The sequence below is a fragment of the Oncorhynchus mykiss genome, chromosome 17 (genome assembly GCF_013265735.2).
Source record: "Oncorhynchus mykiss isolate Arlee chromosome 17, USDA_OmykA_1.1, whole genome shotgun sequence".
In the NCBI taxonomy this organism is placed as follows: Eukaryota; Metazoa; Chordata; class Actinopteri; order Salmoniformes; family Salmonidae; genus Oncorhynchus; species Oncorhynchus mykiss.
The window spans coordinates 55897527-55917081 of record NC_048581.1 but is presented as its reverse complement, the minus strand read 5'-3'; the positions used below and the strand labels follow the sequence as shown (position 1 = coordinate 55917081).

Sequence of the window (19555 nt, the reverse complement as noted above, 5' to 3'; positions counted from 1 at the left end):
GGCTGCTATATCCACGGATTTGTCGGTCAATTCCTCCATCCACCATGTAGTCTTGAAATAGCCTGGCTCCATGTCAGTGAAGGACTGTTAAGTTAAAATCAAGACTCAAATTGAGCCGGTATGGCTTAGGCCTAAGAAAATGTCTAAAAGCACAGGCCTATCCCTTGTTAGCTTAAGATTGCGAAGAAAATAAAACAGATCTGATGATATAAAGTGATCTATAACAGCGCGTTGGTCCACAATGCTTTATGCTAGAAACAAGCTGTAAAATACCCACATAAGATGTCACTCCGATGCATATGGGGATATCGTTGTTTCCTTTCTTTTCATTCAGAGGCTGAGCTACAACCTTCTATAGCCAAGGAGACAAAAACATGACTTGGCTTGGGAGGTAATCTAATTCTGTCACTATCAATTGATTAAGCTATTCACTTTCTGCACAGTAGAAGATGTTTAAACACAGACAGCTTTCAGTGAAACACTTGTGACCTCTCGTTGGGTTAATCCATGGAAGAAGAGTAGCCAGCTGTCTGGGGTGGAAAGGTAGGCCTACTCTGTCTGGGGTGGAAAGGTAGGCCTACTGTCTGGAGTGGAAAGGTAGGCCTACTGTCTGGGGTGGAAAGGTAGGCCTACTGTCTGGAGTGGAAAGGTAGGCCTACTCTGTCTGGGGTGGAAAGGTAGACCTACTGTCTGGAGTGGAAAGGTAGGCCTACTCTGTCTGGGGTGGAAAGGTAGGCCTACTGTCTGGAGTGGAAAGGTAGGCCTACTCTGTCTGGAGTGGAAAGGTAGGCCTACTCTGTCTGGAGTGGAAAGGTAGGCCTACTCTGTCTGGAGTGGAAAGGTAGGCCTACTCTGTCTGGAGTGGAAAGGTAGGCCTACTCTGTCTGGTGTGGAAAGGTAGTCCTACTCTGTCTGGAGTGGAAATGTAGGCCTACTCTGTCTGGAGTGGAAAGGTAGGCCTACTCTGTCTGGTGTGGAAAGGTAGTCCTACTCTGTCTGGAGTGTAAAGGTAGGCCTTCTCTGTCTGGAGTGGAAAGGTAGGCCTACTCTGTCTGGAGTGGAAAGGTAGGCCTTCTCTGTCTGGGGTGGAAAGGTAGGCCTACTGTCTGGAGTGGAAAGGTAGGCCTTCTCTGTCTGAAGTGGAAAGGTAGGCCTTCTCTGCCTGGAGTGGAAAGGTAGGCCTTCTCTGTCTGGAGTGGAAAGGTAGGCCTTCTCTGTCTGAAGTGGAAAGGTAGGCCTTCTCTGTCTGGAGTGGAAAGGTAGGCCTACTCTGTCTGGAGTGGAAAGGTAGGCCTTCTCTGTCTGAAGTGGAAAGGTAGGCCTTGTCTGTCTGGAGTGGAAAGGTAGGCCTTCTCTGTCTGGAGTGGAAAGGTAGGCCTACTCTGTCTGGAGTGGATTGGTAGGCCTACTCTGTCTGGAGTGGAAAGGTAGGCCTACTATGTCTGGAGGGTAAATGTAGGCCTACTCTGTCTGGAGTGGAAAGGTAGGCCTACTCTGTCTGGAGTGGAAAGGTAGGCCTACTCTGTCTGGTGTGGAAAGGTAGTCCTACTCTGTCTGGAGTGGAAAGGTAGGCCTACTCTGTCTTGAGTGGAAAGGTAGGCCTACTCTGTCTGGAGTGGAAAGGTAGGCCTTCTCTGCCTGGAGTGGAAAGGTAGGCCTACTCTGTCTGGTGTGGAAAGGTAGTCCTACTCTGTCTGAGGTGGAAAGGTAGGCCTACTGTCTGGAGTGGAAAAGGTAGGCCTTCTCTGTCTGGGGTGGAAAGGTAGGCCTACTGTCTGGAGTGGAAAGGTAGGCCTTCTCTGTCTGGAGTGGAAAGGTAGGCCTAACTCTTGAAAGTACCATGCTCAGATTCATAATGACGTCTCAGATTTAATTATTTCCAAACAGGGACAATTTCATTTGCAAACCATACACACTGATTTAGCATTGGAGAAATAAGATAGGCCTCTCTGTCCATTCTTAACCTGTAATTTTGGTAATTTGTGGGGTATTTAAAAAAGAATCTGCTAATATGTACAATTGCATGAAATGTTTATAAAAGGCTTTTTTTCCCCGATTGACCTGCAAATACAATGATAGATTCATGCAATGCTTTTAATATAAAGGAGATCTTTCCACCCCTGCTCTTGTCCACGGTGGTCTACGAACCCACAACCTTCTGGCCTGCAGCCCTGTGTGCTATTAAAATGTCTGCGTTGCCATGTAATGCTTACAGGACGGAGAACAGTTTCTAAAACTGCATATCTAAGGCTCTGGTCTGTCCAGGAAGTGAGGGTAAACAGTATACATATTCTCTGCTATCCACTTGGTTTCTAATGATTATTTTTTGTATAGGGGATGGGTCGATTGTAGCAAGCGTTCAGGGAGGGTTTAGGTCAAATATATTTGTATGTTTTTCTCAAGGTAGGGTCATCCATTTTCATTTCAGAGAAGTCCGATTTTCTCCATGTAATAAATTCCGTTCACTCCCTAACTGTAATGCTTTGAATGACTGGACTGCTGTTGACATTTAGATTTGAGTCAAAACATGGAACCATCCATCCTTGCTCAACAGGTTGAACCAGAAGTAAGTAACACCATGTCGTCACATCAAGCAGAGTCCTGTTTGCTCTAATGAGTTGTTGTGTGCCTGCTATCTGGGGCCCAAATGGAACCCCTATTCCTTAATATGGTGTTCTAATCTTGAACAGAGCCATATGGACAGGACACAATAGTAGTAGTAGTACACTATAGTATAGGGAATGGGGCGCCATTTAGGACGCAACCTGGGTTATACCCACATGACATCACTTTATGACGAAGAAACTTGACCTTGTTTACGTACTGTACCTTCCAGCCTCCTTCCTTGATTGTCCCCACCTGGATTTAGTATAGTGTGCAATAACTCCCAGTCGAATGTTTACCACAGTCTGTTCCCTGGTGTTTGCACGTGTGCGTGTGTGTGTGTGCGTGAGGTGAAGGAGGAGGGGACAGGGAGAAAAAGAAAGAAGTAAAGGGAGGGAATGAGGGAGCAATAAGTCTGTGGGAGGGAGGAGGCTTGGGCCAGAAGAGAGAGCCTGGCAGGATATCAGGGCTGTTTCAGATGGACATTGCAGCGTCATTCACTGCAGCAGTAGTGAGAGAAACACGGATGGGACAGTACGCTGGCTAACTTGACCTGGGATGACCCACACCCACACACACACACGTGCACACTTAAAAGGAGCACGCACTTGTATAGACTTACAGACAGACAGGTAAAGACCCAGTTCCCTTAGAGGGGTAAAGAAAGCTGCTGTCAACATGGGGGGCTCTCAGTCCCAACAGAAGAAGACTGGAGGGGCAGCAAACTCAACCAAGAGGAAGACAAGTAACATGTGAGTGAAGTAACTGTTCTCTAATACCTGTACTTACAGTAACAGCAATGGAAGTTTGACAACTGTCTAATAACAGTACTTCTACAGAGGCGTGTCAAAATGGCCTCACTCAGTTGTGGAGTGGACTATTTTAGATTAGCTATTGGGTCAATGATATTCATGCTGAATGTTTCAGGAGCTATTGTTTGTCAGAGGTTGTGTCGTCTTGTAGGCGGAATTGACGGTGTACTTGGATGTTCTGGTTTGTCAACTTTGTTGTGGCCTGACAAGGGAAGAAGCTATGAATGGTCTATGATGCATTTGTGACCTGTCACAGTGTTTGTTGACCAGAAAGGAAGTAGCTTAAAACATAGTATATTCTTTGTTCAAAGTGTCGGGAGACTTTAGCTAATCAATGTCTACATTTAAACTATTACAGTATAACAATATCATCACTATGCTATATTTTACAGATTGATAGTGTAACGTAACGATACAGTCTTTGCTAGTTATGTGTCTTATTATTCAAATCGATTGATACATATAATGACAAGGTAGCTGTGGGAAATGGATGGAGATCAGTTGCTTGTTATGCTGTGTAATATAGGAGTTATGATGTGTAATATAGGAGTTATGCTGTCTAATATAAGAGTTATGCTGTGTAATTTAGGAGTTATGCTGTGTATTATACGAGTTATACTGTTTATTATACAAGTTATACTGTGTATTATAAGAGTTACACTGTGTATTATAAGAGTTATACTGTGTATTATAAGCATAAACTATAATCAAACAGTCAGTGTATGCAGTGAGTTGTCACCTCCATGTGTTTAATACTAGTGTGAACGAATGGTCTGTTCAGACAAGCTCTTTCACACACATGCAAATATTCACACAACCTCACTCACTCAATGATAAGGCTTCAAACAGCCTGGAAATGTACAGTGTCAAGCATGTATGTCTACTGTACCCTCTAGTAAATCCTTGCCTGTTTGTGTTTGTTTGTTTGTTTGTTTGTTTGTTTGTGTGTGTGTGCATGTACTCATCTCCAAGAACTGAGATTTGTCATTTTACGGTTGTTGATTGAAACAGAGACCCTCAGTTGTCTCGTCATGTTTTGTTGACGAAAGGAACATTTAGCTGTACGACTGATTGATCTCCCTGTGTGAAGTAGCTCCCGGGTTTCCTCTAGTCCGTCCGTCCGTCCCCCCCCCCCTTAAGGAGTTGTCTCTCTTAAAGGGGACTACTCTGCCCCCTGCAGGTTATACCCACAGAAATAGAATTAATAGAATAGTGTCAATGTCAATGTACTGTAATTCTATTTCTATGGCTATGCTGTCTCAATAGTAGATGAGACAGCGAACGTAATGGATGCATTTGACCCTCGTGCTTTTACCAATACAGTAAACTGTACCTCACACTAGAAGATAAACACATGCTGCATTACTGTTTGTGTAATGGAGGTGTTTGGGAACCTTGCTCGTTTTATGAATAAACCTTGCCTGAGACCCGAAGAGTTGTGTTGGCTCCCAAAGCTTTAGTTCAGTGGGCTACCATAGATCAATATTGTGGTAAGCTGTTACTGATTGACTAGGTTAGATAGATCCATATCCGATCACAGTGTTGAATCCATAAGGTGCTCAGCTAATTGCATGTGATCAATGTGGCAGTTGGAAGTTTAGAGTCGATCACTCTTGATTAAAATAAGTAATTTGTGTATCAACAGAACTTCTACTATAGACAGTCCTGTAAACCCGGTAGCTGATCTAATCCAGGCTCTGAAGCGGGGGGAACATTGAGAAAAGGTGGACCTTTCCTTCTGAATCTTCTGCCACAGGGGACCTTATGTTCCTGCTGTGTGTCAGGTTCTTCCACTTTCTACGGTCAATCTTATAAATACTGTTGCAGGGCTGGGAACTGCCAGAGACCTCACGATACGATATTATCACTATGCTTAGGTGCAGATGTGGTATGTATTGCCATTCTCACGATCCTCACGATTCTATATCGTATTGCGATTCGATACTGCGATTCTATTGCGACTTGATGTTCCAAACAGATTGCTCGCTATATATCTGCTTTAGAGAGACAAGAGAGAGCATGAGACAACGAGTTTAGGTCAGTCTGGGAAATAAAAGTGCTGAAAGCATCGGGTACAGCATCAGGTACAGCCGACTAGCGCTAGCTAACGCTAACTACAGTAGCAACAAAAATAATAAAATGTAGAGTATAATATTGTTTTACAAATCGAGTCAAATATTGATATAATATCTGCCAAAAATAATCTTGCGATATGTAACTGTATCGATTTTTTTGACCCATCACCAATACATAAAGATAGCCACTAATACTTTACTAAACTCAAGCCGTGGTGACTTATTGCTGTATCATCTAAAAGGCTTTACTACATGGATAGTTCACCCAATTTACACAACAAGTCAGATGTTATCCTGGGTGAGCTGAACTATCCTTCTAAAACAGGATATGCCTATCATTTGATTCCCTGGTGTTTACTCAGGTAAAAAAAAATGCAAAGGCTCCCACTATAAAAGCATTGCAAACATGGGTCACATCAGACAGGAAGTATCTGTGTGTGCTGTCACATCAGATAGGACTTTGTCCTCTCAGCATTTGCCACATACAGTGTCCTGGATTGGGCAGGTCTGGCTGGGATAACACCAGTCACACTGCATACAGGTGCTCAAGACCTTGGCTATGTTCCAATATCCATACTAGCACACCCACGGCCTGATTCTTATAGGACTCACTGTGGTGATTTAGCAAATGTATTTCTCAAGTGCAACACTTGATAACCACCTCCGTTCTCAATTTTGTTCCAAATAGCTGAGTGAATACATCACAAGACTAGTGAAGTACGACAGCGTGACACCAAACACAACCTTATTTGAGACTGTTGTATGATTTACCACATTCACATACAGTATCATAGATATGATTCCATATAGCTGTGTATTATTAAAGAGGTAAACAGAAATGCAATTCAGGTCAGCCACAGAATTGGGGTAGAGGCCACTGGAGCAGAATCGGAACAGTTTCTGCCACCAGATGGCTCTCTCATCACATGAAGGTGATTTTCCATGGGGAGACTGTACAAGGCTTATCGTATTTAGGTTTCATCCAAAATGGCACCCCATTCCCTATATACCTGTAGTTCACTACTTTTGACCACCAGGGCCCATAGCATGGCTGGTCCCAGATCAGTTTGTGCTGGTGTGACAATGACCCTAGCAGCATTTCACGGTAAAGTCTACACCAGTTTTTAATTTTATTTAACCTTTATTTAACTAGGCAAGTCAGTTAAGAACAAATTCTTATTTACAATGGCGGCCTACCAAAAGGCAAAAGTCCTGCTTTTGGCTGGGATTAAATAATATATATATTTTAAATAACATTGTAAATATAGGACAAAACACACAACAACAGAGCAAGGCAGCAACACATGACAACACAGCATGGTAGCAACACAACATGGTACAAACAGCTGTATTCGGTGCGCGTGGCAAATCAAATTTGATTTGATTTTGAGTTGGCAAGACGGCAGAAACAGATCTGGGACCAGGCTAAATGTAACCTTACATACTAGGTAGACACATGGCTGATAGAACAGACGGAGGCGTAAACAGGAAAGGTGGTTGGTCTGCCTCAAGTCATGATTGGATAGCAGTTTAGATGTCAACACACACATAGTCATGTCTGTAGGCGGATGTGGTCTCCTCCACTTCCTCAAACTGTGTAGACTAGAAAAACGACCTACATTTCACCCATCTTTTACAACTCTCTAACAATATATGAAGAAAAGAAAACAAGTAGGCAAATGTTTTGTTACAGACACCTGAGATAACTGTTATAAGATGTTGTGTTCTGAGGCCTGTGTTGTGCAGTGGGTGGTGATTTTTCCTGCCAGGTTTTGGACAGGTGCAGCATGTGCTGTGGGAGAAAAGAATAATGATCATTATCACTGCGCTCAAAATAGAGTCACTTCCTCATATGCCTATGCAAAATAGGGGCTTACAACAGCCGGCAGGTGCTGGTATAAACTAATAAAATACATATAAAATGTGTTACGTATTATTATCCTCTCTCTCCCTCTCTCTCTCCCTCTCTTGTTCTCACTCGCTCTCAGAGACAGAGAGAGGTCACATCCCCTTATGAATACCGTGAATCACACCAAGCAGCTACAAAGTTCCCATCATGAGAAGTTAGGAGAGAAAAAAAAGACTTAGTAAAGGGGAGGACATGACTGTGACTGCAGTGGAGAAGTAGGAAATAAGGGCCCTGCCTTACATAACAGACCTTCCCTCTGCCTGGAGACAGAAATAGCACCAGTGAGGGCAGACAGAGGGGCTGCCTAATACAAAACCCCACTACGAATGCAAGCACGGTTTGTGTGTGTAAATGAAAGAGTGAGTGAACCTGTTTGAGTGGGTGGCAAGATCAGAGAAAGAGAGAGTTGGGCGTCTCCCAAACATGCCTGTGTGTATGTGTTAACGAACAAGTGTTATCTGTGTTGCAGATGTATTCACCTCCCTAACTAACGGACATCTCAATCTTCGTTCCGACCTGTTTGGTAAAAGAGGACAAAGGAAGTAGCACATGAGGGCATGCAGCCAAAGAGGACTAATACTTCTGAACGCTTGTTAATGTTCCTCCCATCTGGGCTGACTAGAGACACGTTGTTAGCAGGCTGGGCTGTTGTGCAAGGCCTGCTATACCAGGTTGTTGTTGTTATTGGATGTTCAGTAAGACTGACATCAAGACTCAACATAGATGGGTTTTTGTTGGTGACATCTGTGATGAGAAAAGCAGAAACAAGTGAGATGTTGCTGAGGTCAGTGAGGACGTGCCTTGGTGAGACAGTGAGAACGTGTTAGGGGATGTGTTATATTCCTTTGCTGTCTTCTTTACACTGTCTGTCTGTCTGTCTGTATTTGGTTCACTGTTGTCTCAGAGAGGATCCCTTTCACCCATACATCTGGAGTCAGACGGTAGTCAGGCCACTCCCCCATTGAAACTGGCTTGTTGAAATTCCTCACATATAGAAAGGTCCAACTTTATTCCCCGGTCTCCCCAACAGCAACAAAGGGATCTAACAGATGAAGCCAGGCCAGTGGCTGCAGGCTGGGTGGAACCTGTCTGGAGCTTTAATAGCTAGGGTCTGGTCTGCTCCACTGGAAACACCCTTCAGCCAATTAGATACACAACAAACACACTCACACACACACACACACACACTACACACACACACTAGAAATTTGTGTTTTTTTAAACAGGTTTCTTGAATATATTAGACTAGTACTTTGTCTCCAAGTGTATCATCTGTCTTTCCCAACAATGGGATGAAGTGCTTTGCTCAAGGGCACAACAATAGATGGTAGCTGGGAACAGACACCAGCAGCAATCTTCAGATTACTACTTCAATTCCTTTTAATGTGAGCCAGAACACCAAATACAATTTTCCATTTAGTGTAAACTTAAATGGACAACAAAAGTTTTCTAATCTCTAATCTAATTGCCACTGTCAGCAGTCCTAGCACCCCTTAGTTATTCTACAGGCTTTATGAAAGCTTTACGACAGCTTCCTTAAGCCTCAACAGATATTGTTTGTTTAAAGTGAGACATGATTTCGTAACTGCTCATTTCAGTGGCATGTGGTTTCTGTTTTCCTCAGCTTCATAACTTTCGGTGTGTGTTTGAAATAGGAAGCATGTCTATGTAGCTCTCGTCGGGTTATATAACAGAACGTCAGTCTCAGATCCTCCTGAGCAGCAGTAGTGGACAAGCAGGTAACAGCAGCATACCTTACAAGACTGGGTAGCATCCTGTTTGGAACGGGGCCCATGTGCCCCGCAGACCATCGCCTCACCATTTTCATTGATGTGTATGGCTGTCGTCTTTATACTAGAATGAACAAGCACAGCCTTAGCATTTCAATCAAACGATCCGTTTCTGATGTTTCGTAATAAAGCAGTGAAGTGGCCATGTGTGACGTGTATGTATGCGGGTAACCTCAATTATTTTTGCTTTGATGCGGATGAACGTTATTGATGGAATAGTATGATTAGAGGTATGCTAATATGTATATGCTTTATCGCTAAATTTAGTTCAACACTTTGGACAGACTGTTCAGTTGGGCATTTTTGACTGAATCTCATTGATTGGTGTAGATTAGACGATAATGTGGATCTCTGGTGACCGTGAGCGGTAAATGTATCTGAATGCTGTACAAACTTGGGTCACCATGTGTCACACCTCTCTCTGGATCAATTTGACCTTTTCCTGCTTTTTGGGTTGAACTGTTCTTACACCCCCCTCGCCTCATTTCCTCACTGCAGTAGTAGTCGGTAGGAGACAGCATGTTGTCATGACGGGTATTTCAGACAACAAACACTTGAGAGTTTGCTAAGGCTTATTAGTCTTTAAACACAATGGAAAATACCTGGAAAACTGATCAGAAATACAACATTGATAGAATCACCAATAACTCTCCAATGTAGGAAAACACAATAGAATGATATATATTATCAATTGTTTTATTCTGAGTTAGAAGTTGGAACTCCCTTTCTCAAGCACGTCTTCAAACCAGACGGCAAAAACCTCAACTAGAGAGAGCCTTCACCCTCTCTATAAATCACTGGAGGGGAACAAACAGCTAGCATCCCCAGGCTCTTCTATTATTTCAAGCAGCCATCAGTGGTATCCGTGAGGTTGTGTCCCAATCATTTAAAATGGCTTCGTCTCCTTTTCTTGGTGACAATTGATCGGCTTGAGGGAAGGGAAGGGAAAGAGGATACCTAGTCAGTTGCAGAACTAAATGCATTCAACCGAAATGTGTCTTCCTCATTTAACCCAACCCCTCTGAATCAGAGAGATGCGGGGGGGGCTGCCTTAATCAACGTCCACGTCATCGGCTCCTAGGGAACAGTTGTTGTTCACTACCTTGCTCAAGGGCAGAATGGCACATTTTTGCACATTGCCGGCTCGTGGATTCGAACCAGCGACATTTTGGTTACTGGCCCAACGCTCATTACCGCTAGGCTAAGAAAAGATAGGGTCAGAATTCGACCGATTTATTTTGCCAATGAAGACCTTTTCATGTCAGCGTTCATGAAGGACAGGAACATTTCCTAGGGAAATTAGGAAAGGAAAATAGCATCCTAAGGAAATGAGGAAAAGAAGAGAATCGATGACTATTGGGACAATGAGCCAGAGAGTGGCAAGGGGCCATTGAGTCCGTGAACCAGGGAGGAACTGGGGGCTATGAGAAAGAACAGGTTTCCCCGGTCTGGTCCAGTCATGCATGGCTGGCTGTTGCCGCCTTGTCGGGTCGGAGGAGGAGGGAAACGGTTAACGGTTAAACAGCCTGAGGGAGGGGAGCTTGGGAGACTACATTCCAAAACCCTCTGCGCTGTAAAACGTGAAGCTCCACCGACTCCACCACTCTGCAACACCAGACTCTCCTCAGCCCCAGTTCGTTTTCCCTCTTCTGGTTTTTGCATGAGTGGAACAGCTGCCTGACTGGGAGCTACCACTCTGTCACCACAGGGGCCGCCACACTCACTGGCCCAGGGAGCACAGCAATCTTTTGAAGACGCAAGCTTCCTTTCTCCCCCCATGTTCTTTCACAGTGGACTGGCCCTGATGTAGACAGCATGGGGGAGAGTGAGAGTGCGAGCTAGGCAGCACTCTGGAAGCCAGCTGATCATTGCTGTGGTATTCTGACTGCCACAGAGGCAGAGAGAGAGGGAGCGTGACAGACAGTAAGAGAGAGGGTGAGACGGAGCAAGAGAAGACGAGAGCACTGGAAGCCTCTGAGAAAAGGTTGCCAAACAGAACATCAACAGCCGAGTGGAAGGAACGCCTTCAGGGGAAACTGACTAACATTAAGATGTGAAGAACAACTGGTGGTTTATTTTGCCATCTTTAAGAGGGAGAGAAGAAGATAGAAACAACTGGTTAACCATTGAAGACAACTCAAACAGATAGGGTCTATTCAGACACTACAGAACGGATTTTGTCTATCTAGACACAACACAAGAAGATAGTGTCTACGCTATTCAGACCAAGGGAGGAAGCCGAAAACAGTGCCAAGGAGGATGTCTTGGCTGTCGCCCGTGTCTTGGGCCAAGTGGACGTGGACGGCAGTCCGGGGAGCAGGGGAGGGAGAGGACAGTGAAGAGGAGGAGGGCCAGGGGGTGAAGGAGGAGGATGGACAGCTGCCCCTTGGAGGGAAGCGAGAGGAAGAGGAGGAGGATGGATCTCAAGGGTGCAGGCGAGTGTGTTTGTTGGCTACATTGGAGCATTGAAGCATTCCAAGTGAGACCCACAATGCAGCTGGAGGGGGAGAGGGGGCATCATATGGGGGAAGGATGGGGTGAGGGGGTGTCATATTGGGGAAGGAGGGGGAGAGGGGGTGTCATATGGGGGAAGGAGGGAGGAGGGGGTGTCATATGGGGGAAGGAGGGGGAGAGGGGGTGTCATATGGGGGAAGGAGGGGGAGAGTGGCACCTGCTTTGCCTTTCCACCTGTGGGGTTTGTGAGTCGTTTCAATCACACCGACAGTGCCCTGGCGCAAAATGGTACGCAGCATCATCTGGATATGTGTGTAACAAAAGTTCAACATTCACCTTCTGCTACATTTCTGTAATGACGCCTACAGTTTGACACATACGTTCGATAAATCCAACGTATGCACCACAACGAACACACTGCAACTGCCTCTGCAACACGATGCTGCAAGGAAGACACAGCGTTTCATTGGAAATAAATGTACTTCTGGCGTACCAAAATGCAATGACGCTGTCGGTGTGATCAAAGCATAAAGGGGGAATGAGCAGAGAGAGAGAGAGAGAGTTAATGTGTGCGTGTGTGACGTTTGTTGGAAGTATTTCACAATGCCTCAGGTACTTTGTTATTCCCCAGCACCGCAGACAGGTACAACAAGTGATGTATAGCACACAATGTGCCCTCTGTCTCCTGTTCCTTGTTGGGGCAAAACACTATCCTGCCTTTGATGATTGTGTTATCACTCACAACTTTGTGATACCGATGGAGAGAGATGATCGTGCAATATATATGTTTTTATAGCCGTGTTTAATTGCTATACCTATAGCACAACATTGGATCTCACAGATACTACTGTGGGTTGTTTATCAGTTGTAGCCAACTGGTTTTGCACATGACAGGTATGCAAACACATTGCATTGAATGAGTACACATACTAGAACATCTGCACTAGTACACATACTAGAACATCTGCACTAGTACACATACTAGAACATCTGCACTAGTACACACACTAGAACATCTACACTAGTACACATACTAGAACATCTACACTAGTACACATACTAGAACATCTACACTAGTACACATACTAGAACATCTACACTAGTACACATACTAGAACATCTGCACTAGTACACATACTAGAACATCTGCACTAGTACACATACTAGAACATCTGCACTAGTACACATACTAGAACATCTACATTAGTACACATACTAGAACATCTACACTAGTACACATACTAGAACAGCTGCACTAGTACACATACTAGAACATCTACACTAGTACACATACTAGAACATCTGCACTAGTACACATACTATAACATCTGCACTAGTACACATACTAGAACATCTGCACTAGTACACATACTAGAACATCTACACTAGTACACATACGATAACATCTACACTAGTACACATACTAGAACAGCTGCACTAGTACACATACTAGAACATCTACACATACTAGAACATCTGCACTAGTACACATACTAGAACATATACACATACTAGAACATCTACACTAGTACACATACTAGAACAGCTGCACTAGTACACATACTAGAACATCTACACTAGTACACATACTAGAACATCTGCACTAGTACACATACTAGAACATTACACTAGTACACATACTAGAACATCTACACTAGTACACATACTAGAACATCTACACTAGTACACATACTAGAACATCTACACTAGTACACATACTAGAACATCTGCACTAGTACACATACTAGAACATCTACACTAGTACACATACTAGAACATCTACACTAGTACACATACTAGAACATCTACACTAGTACACATACTAGAACATCTGCACTAGTACACCTTTTTTTCACCTTTATTTAACCAGGTAGGTTAGTTGAGAACAAGTTCTCATTTGCAACTGTGACCTGGCCAAGATAAAGCAAAGCAGTTCGACACATACAACAACACAGAGTTACACATGGAGTAAACAAACATACAGTCAATAATACAGTAGAAAAAATATATATACAGCATGTGCAAATGAGGTGAGATAAGGGAGGTAAAGGCAATAAATAGGCCATGGTGGTGAAGTAATTACAATATAGCAATTAAACACTGGAATGGTAGATGTGCAGAAGATGAATGTGCAAGTAGAACATCTGCACTAGTACATCTACACTAGTACACATACTAGAACATCTGCACTAGTACACATACTAGAACATCTGCACTAGTACACACACTAGAACATCTGCACTAGTACACATACTAGAACATCTGCACTAGTACACATACTAGAACACATACTAGAACATCTGCACTAGTACACATACTAGAACATCTGTACTAGTACACACACTAGAACATCTGCACTAGTACACACACTAGAACATCTGCACTAGTACACATACTAGAACATCTGCACTAGTACATCTACACTAGAACATCTGCACTAGTACACATACTAGAACCTCTACACTAGTACACATACTAGAACATCTACACTAGTACACATATGAGAATGATATTTTCACAATAGTTTGTATTTCCAGATATTCTAGTGGTATGACCAAACTCATCTACCTCTCTCTTTATCTGTTTCTCTCTTCCAGTTCGGACTCAGAGGGCCACTTTGCGACCCCAGAGGCTCAGAGTCCTGTCCACGCTCCACTCAGTGTCCCAGGAGAGCTGGAGAACCTCGCCACTGACAGAGCAGGTGAGAGCACTGCTGCTTGCCTTCAACACACAAGGACAGAAAGAGAGAAGTAGGCACAAAACATGCTGAAAATCACTTGCACGTATTTCATTAAGTTCAACAACAAAATTAAAATGAATGAATGTTATCTATCCCCGAAGGGCAATTACTTTGGGCATGTGAGTCAGCAACAAAAACAACAACATGACATCATACAACTATATCATAATGACATACCACACAGAGCAGCTTCACAGTAAGGGATATTGTTGGGATATTATAGCACAAAATAGTCCCTCACAACATCTACAGTACATGGCATGGCCTATCACACACCCCAACCACCTCTTCAGTTCACTCCCACACCCACACACCACTGACTGACACTAACGTGTAGAGAATGCATTAGCTGGCTGGCTTCCTTTGGAGTTTCCATGGCAACAAGAGAGATTTGGTCTCTCTGTCTTGCACTTCCTGTGGGGAACCGTGTGTGTGTGCGCGCGCGCTATCATGGTTCTTCAACTTTTAACAGTCACCTCAGATGTGGTTTTCAATATGCTGTTTTCATTAAACAAAATACAGTGTTTGGTGGAGTCAAGTAGGTTAGTCCTTCAGACCTTTTGATGTCGATCAATAATGTTTTCTCAACTGAAACTACAGATTGCATTTGCTCTCAAAGGACTGCTACTGCATTAGATTAAACTGCACCTACTGTAAAGCTATTTTAACTCTGTTCCGTCTGACATGTGGCCAAACGGAGGGAAGTGTAGCTTGCCGCTGTAATTGAAGACAGATGTGCTTTGTTTGCCTACCGTACTTCTCTCGCCACTCTGACTGTTAGACATTCACAAAGACCATTAAAGTTACACAGCACTTAAAGCTTGATATTAAACTACACAATTACCTGATTCACACCAACAATTAACGCTAGTTGTGAGAGAGAACCCACTGGGCACACACTGGTTGAATCAACGTTGTTTCCACATAATTTCAATCACTTTACCTTGAACCAACGCAGAATAGACTGTGAATTGACATCTGTGCCCAGTGGGAAGTCATCGGCTGAATACAGGACTTACAGTGCCTTGCGAAAGTATTCGGCCCCCTTGAACTTTGCGACCTTTTGCCACATTTCAGGCTTCAAACATAAAGATATAAAACTGTATTTTTTTGTGAAGAATCAACAACAAGTGGGACACAATTATGAAGTGGAACGACATTTATTGGATATTTCAAACTTTTTTAACAAATCAAAAACTGAAAAATTGGGCGTGCAAAATTATTCAGCCCCTTTACTTGCAGTGCAGCAAACTCTCTCCAGAAATTCAGTGAGGATCTCTGAATGATCCAATGTTGACCTAAATGACTAATAATGATAAATACAATCCACCTGTGTGTAATCAAGTCTCAGTATAATTGCACCTGCACTGTGATAGTCTCAGAGATCCGTTAAAAGCGCAGAGAGCATCATGAAGAACAAGGAACACACCAGGCAGGTCCGAGATACTGTTGTGAAGAAGTTTAAAGCTGGATTTGGATACGAAAAGATTTCCCAAGCTTTAAACATCCCAAGGAGCACTGTGCAAGCGATAATATTGAAATGGAAGGAGTATCAGACCACTGCAAATCTACCAAGACCTGGCCGTCCCTCTAAACTTTCAGCTCATACAAGGAGAAGACTGATCAGAGATGCAGCCAAGAGGCCCATGATCACTCTGGATGAACTGCCGAGATCTACAGCTGAGGTGGGAGACTCTGTCCATAGGACAACAATCAGTCGTATATTGCACAAATCTGGCCTTTATGGAAGAGTGGCAAGAAGAAAGTCATTTCTTAAAGAAATCCATAAAAAGTGTTGTTTAAAGTTTGCCACAAGCCACCTGGGAGACACACCAAAACATGTGGAAGAAGGTGCTCTGGTCAGATGAAACCAAAATTGAACTTTTTGGCGTAAAAGCAACACAGCTGAACACACCATCCCCACTGTCAAACATGGTGGTGGCAGCATCATGGTTTGGGCCTGCTTTTCTTCAGCAGGGACAGGGAAGATGGTTAAAATTGATGGGAAGATGGATGGAGCCAAATACAGGACCATTCTGGAAGAAAACCTGATGGAGTCTGCAAAAGACCTGAGACTGGGACGGAGATTTGTCTTCCAACAAGACAATGATCCAAAACATAAAGCAAAATCTACAATGGAATGGTTCAAAAATAAACATATCCAGGTGTTAGAATGGCCAAGTCAAAGTCCAGACCTGAATCCAATCGAGAATCTGTGGAAAGAACTGAAAACTGCTGTTCACAAATGCTCTCCATCCAACCTCACTGAGCTCGAGCTGTTTTGCAAGGAGGAATGGGAAAAAAATTCAGTCTCTCGATGTGCAAAACTGATAGAGACATACCCCAAGCGACTTACAGCTGTAATCGCAGCAAAAGGTGGCGCTACAAAGTATTAACTTAAGGGGGCTGAATAATTTTGCACGCCCAATTTTTCAGTTTTTGATTTGTTAAAAAAGTTTGAAATATCCAATAAATGTCGTTCCACTTCATGATTGTGTCCCACTTGTTGTTGATTCTTCACAAAAAAATACAGTTTTATATCTTTATGTTTGAAGCCTGAAATGTGGCAAAAGGTCGCAAAGTTCAAGGGGGCCGAATACTTTCGCAAGGCACTGTATATTTGCCATTCAGGTCAATCTGAGGTGGGCCACTCCAAAAACCTACTTGAATATACTTGAAACACTTCATTTCAAACCCTGTTATTGTATGATGTCCAGTATATGTTGGCGATAATTTAGATGGTCTCAAAACTCAGAGTGCATGCAATGCAACCACATACCCGTTGGATTTCAGGCTGGTTTGGAAGTATTTGAGGAGGCGTAGTTTAGTTGGACAGCCGTGCTGCTTTTCACTCTGTCAAAGTTACTTTTAATAAGTATTTCTTCGTCTCTGAGAGCTTTGTTTCGGTTCACTCCACTGTGTTTTGATATGGGACTGTAAAAGAAAGGGGTCTCAAACTGCTTTGAGTGGGATTGCATAGCACATAGCATAGCGCATGTGTCCAGGCTATCTTTGTTTGCTCAGGCCTGGGGTAGTGAAAGTGCCGTTCGTGAGCCGCGGAGTCTGAGAAAGCTGCATTCGCTGGCAACACGCACCGAGGGAGTTGTCTTCAGTTCCATTCCACAACCACAAACATTCTCCTGATGTTTCCTCACTCCTCCTCTTCCTCACGCAGCCAGCTGTGGAGAAGATTGAACTCTAGCTCACTGGCCCGTTTTTAAGGGACTGTTCTTGGCAGCATGAAGGTAGCCTGTTCCAGGATTTGTTTGTGCTGCTTTGCTAATGGTCCCAGATCTGTTTGTGCTGTCTTGCCAATAAAGACCATATGAGTTGGCAAGACAGCACAAACAGACTTGGCAACAGGCTAGGATGAAGCTGCAGGTACTTTTAGAGACGTTTAGTAGTGTACACAAAAATAACCTTGTTGTTTGTCCTACTCTCTGAATACTTAACTATCTCTGGCAATAAGTCAAGTAAAAGAATGTTGTAGGGTTTATAGACAGAAATAATGTCTATACATCTATAAATCCCACACTCCTCCCAGGAGTGGTGCAATTTAAAAATGTGGTGCAATTTAAGAATGTGGTTAGTTGTAAACTGCACATTTTTCTCCGCCCCATGGCAAAACAAGTAAAATTGCATGAAATGAGTTATAAAATTGCTAAATGTTCTCTCCGCCCAATGGCAAAATGCTAAAAATTGCAGGACATTTTCTTTCAAACTAAAAACAGTATGGGCTCTATTTTAACAACCTAACATAACGGCTAATCTAAGCAGGGTTGTGTCAGGAATATTTCTGCCATTTTCCCTATCATAATCATCGGCGCACTTGCGAAAGGACTGGGTTTTGATGAATGCACAAGCATTCGCTCTGATATAGGGGCTAGGCCTACTGTAAATTGCATTATGGCTGAGCATGGACAGGCCAAACATACAACTTACAAGCACCATCATTTCTCCCTGTGGGCATCTAATATTAAAACAGGGCAGACTATGGAGGGTTTTACACACATCCAAACTTTTCACAGTAGCAGGACAAAGATCCAATAGGCCTGTGTTTTATGAACATACCGGAACCATCTTACAAATCAGATCGCATTCATTCGTTTTTTTATGTTTCTAAATACAAAGTATACAGGCACCAAAAGCACATTAGGCTACTGTTGTTCCATGCACATACGGGCAGTGTGCATCACGACTGGATAAGCCGTCAAAATTCATGCCATAACCCACTGCCTTACCGATTAAAACCAGCTTTTGTTTGGTCATAAATAAGAGAAAGTTGATTGCCAGTGTTCAGACCTGGTGAGAGAGCTTATATAACCACTCTTAACTTGGGGAATGTATTGTCTTGCCCTACTGTCTAGTCTTGTTCTACTTTAGGTCCTTAGTGCTGCATTTGGCTACTGCAGGAAAAGAAGCGACTGCTATATTGTTTTAGGGTTGAACTAAAAACCCTAGTGCCGACAATAAGTATAACGTATATTATGAAATATATAACTGCATTTTCCTTTATACTATGAGTATTTGTATCAAATGAGTACAAAAGTACTTCTGTCCAGTGAGAGTTAGTCTTAGTATTATTACAGTATCAGGACCGAACGTAATAATGGCATAATAGAGACTGAAAAGTGATGACACTACAGAAAAACTGCTTATCAGAAATAGGTGTTCTCTCTTGATAATATAGCAATATAGCCATGTTCACTATCTCCACTTCAATAACTTAACCTTGAATTTCTGGGTACAGGGATCTGAACTTTGATGAACTGACTATAGAGCAGTTAATCAGATCTGCTCTGTCCAAGCTCTACAGATGTAGGATCTTCATTTCATTTTCCACTTTTCAGACTTAATTTTGCCTTATGAAAAATGTATCAACCCCTTCAATAATGTCCATTATTTACAATACACATAATAATTCACATTTCCTGTTGCTGCAGGATTATTTTCCTACTGTAGAAAACTGGCTCAAATCAAGATCCTATATACTGTACCCCTCTCTGCGGCCCTCTCTTGTTCTCTCTGTCCACACACACACACACACCACACCCATTCACATGTATGTAAACATACTGATGGAAAGATTTGACTTTGCTTAGTGATGATTAGCTCTAAATATTTTGAATAAGAGAATCAACACTGCATTAAACACTGTAGCATATTAATTC

General features: G+C 43.1%; 1 protein-coding gene across 3 annotated transcripts in view; it reads left to right on the top strand.

Annotated features, from left to right (window-relative positions):
* The window catches only part of LOC110494118 (transforming acidic coiled-coil-containing protein 1), a 40838-nt gene that overhangs the window by 8629 nt on the left and 12654 nt on the right, over window positions 1-19555 (top strand). The window contains exons 1-2 of one of the 3 annotated variants that reach the window (XM_036950216.1): window positions 3039-3356; window positions 14242-14345. In XM_036950216.1, the coding sequence (XP_036806111.1) occupies window positions 3283-3356; window positions 14242-14345 (178 nt within the window). In that variant the 5' untranslated portion in view covers window positions 3039-3282. Of the gene's footprint in view, window positions 1-3038; window positions 3357-10791; window positions 11626-14241; window positions 14346-19555 lie in introns of those variants that run through there. The other 2 variants (XM_036950215.1, XM_036950218.1) reach the window with 2 other exon arrangements.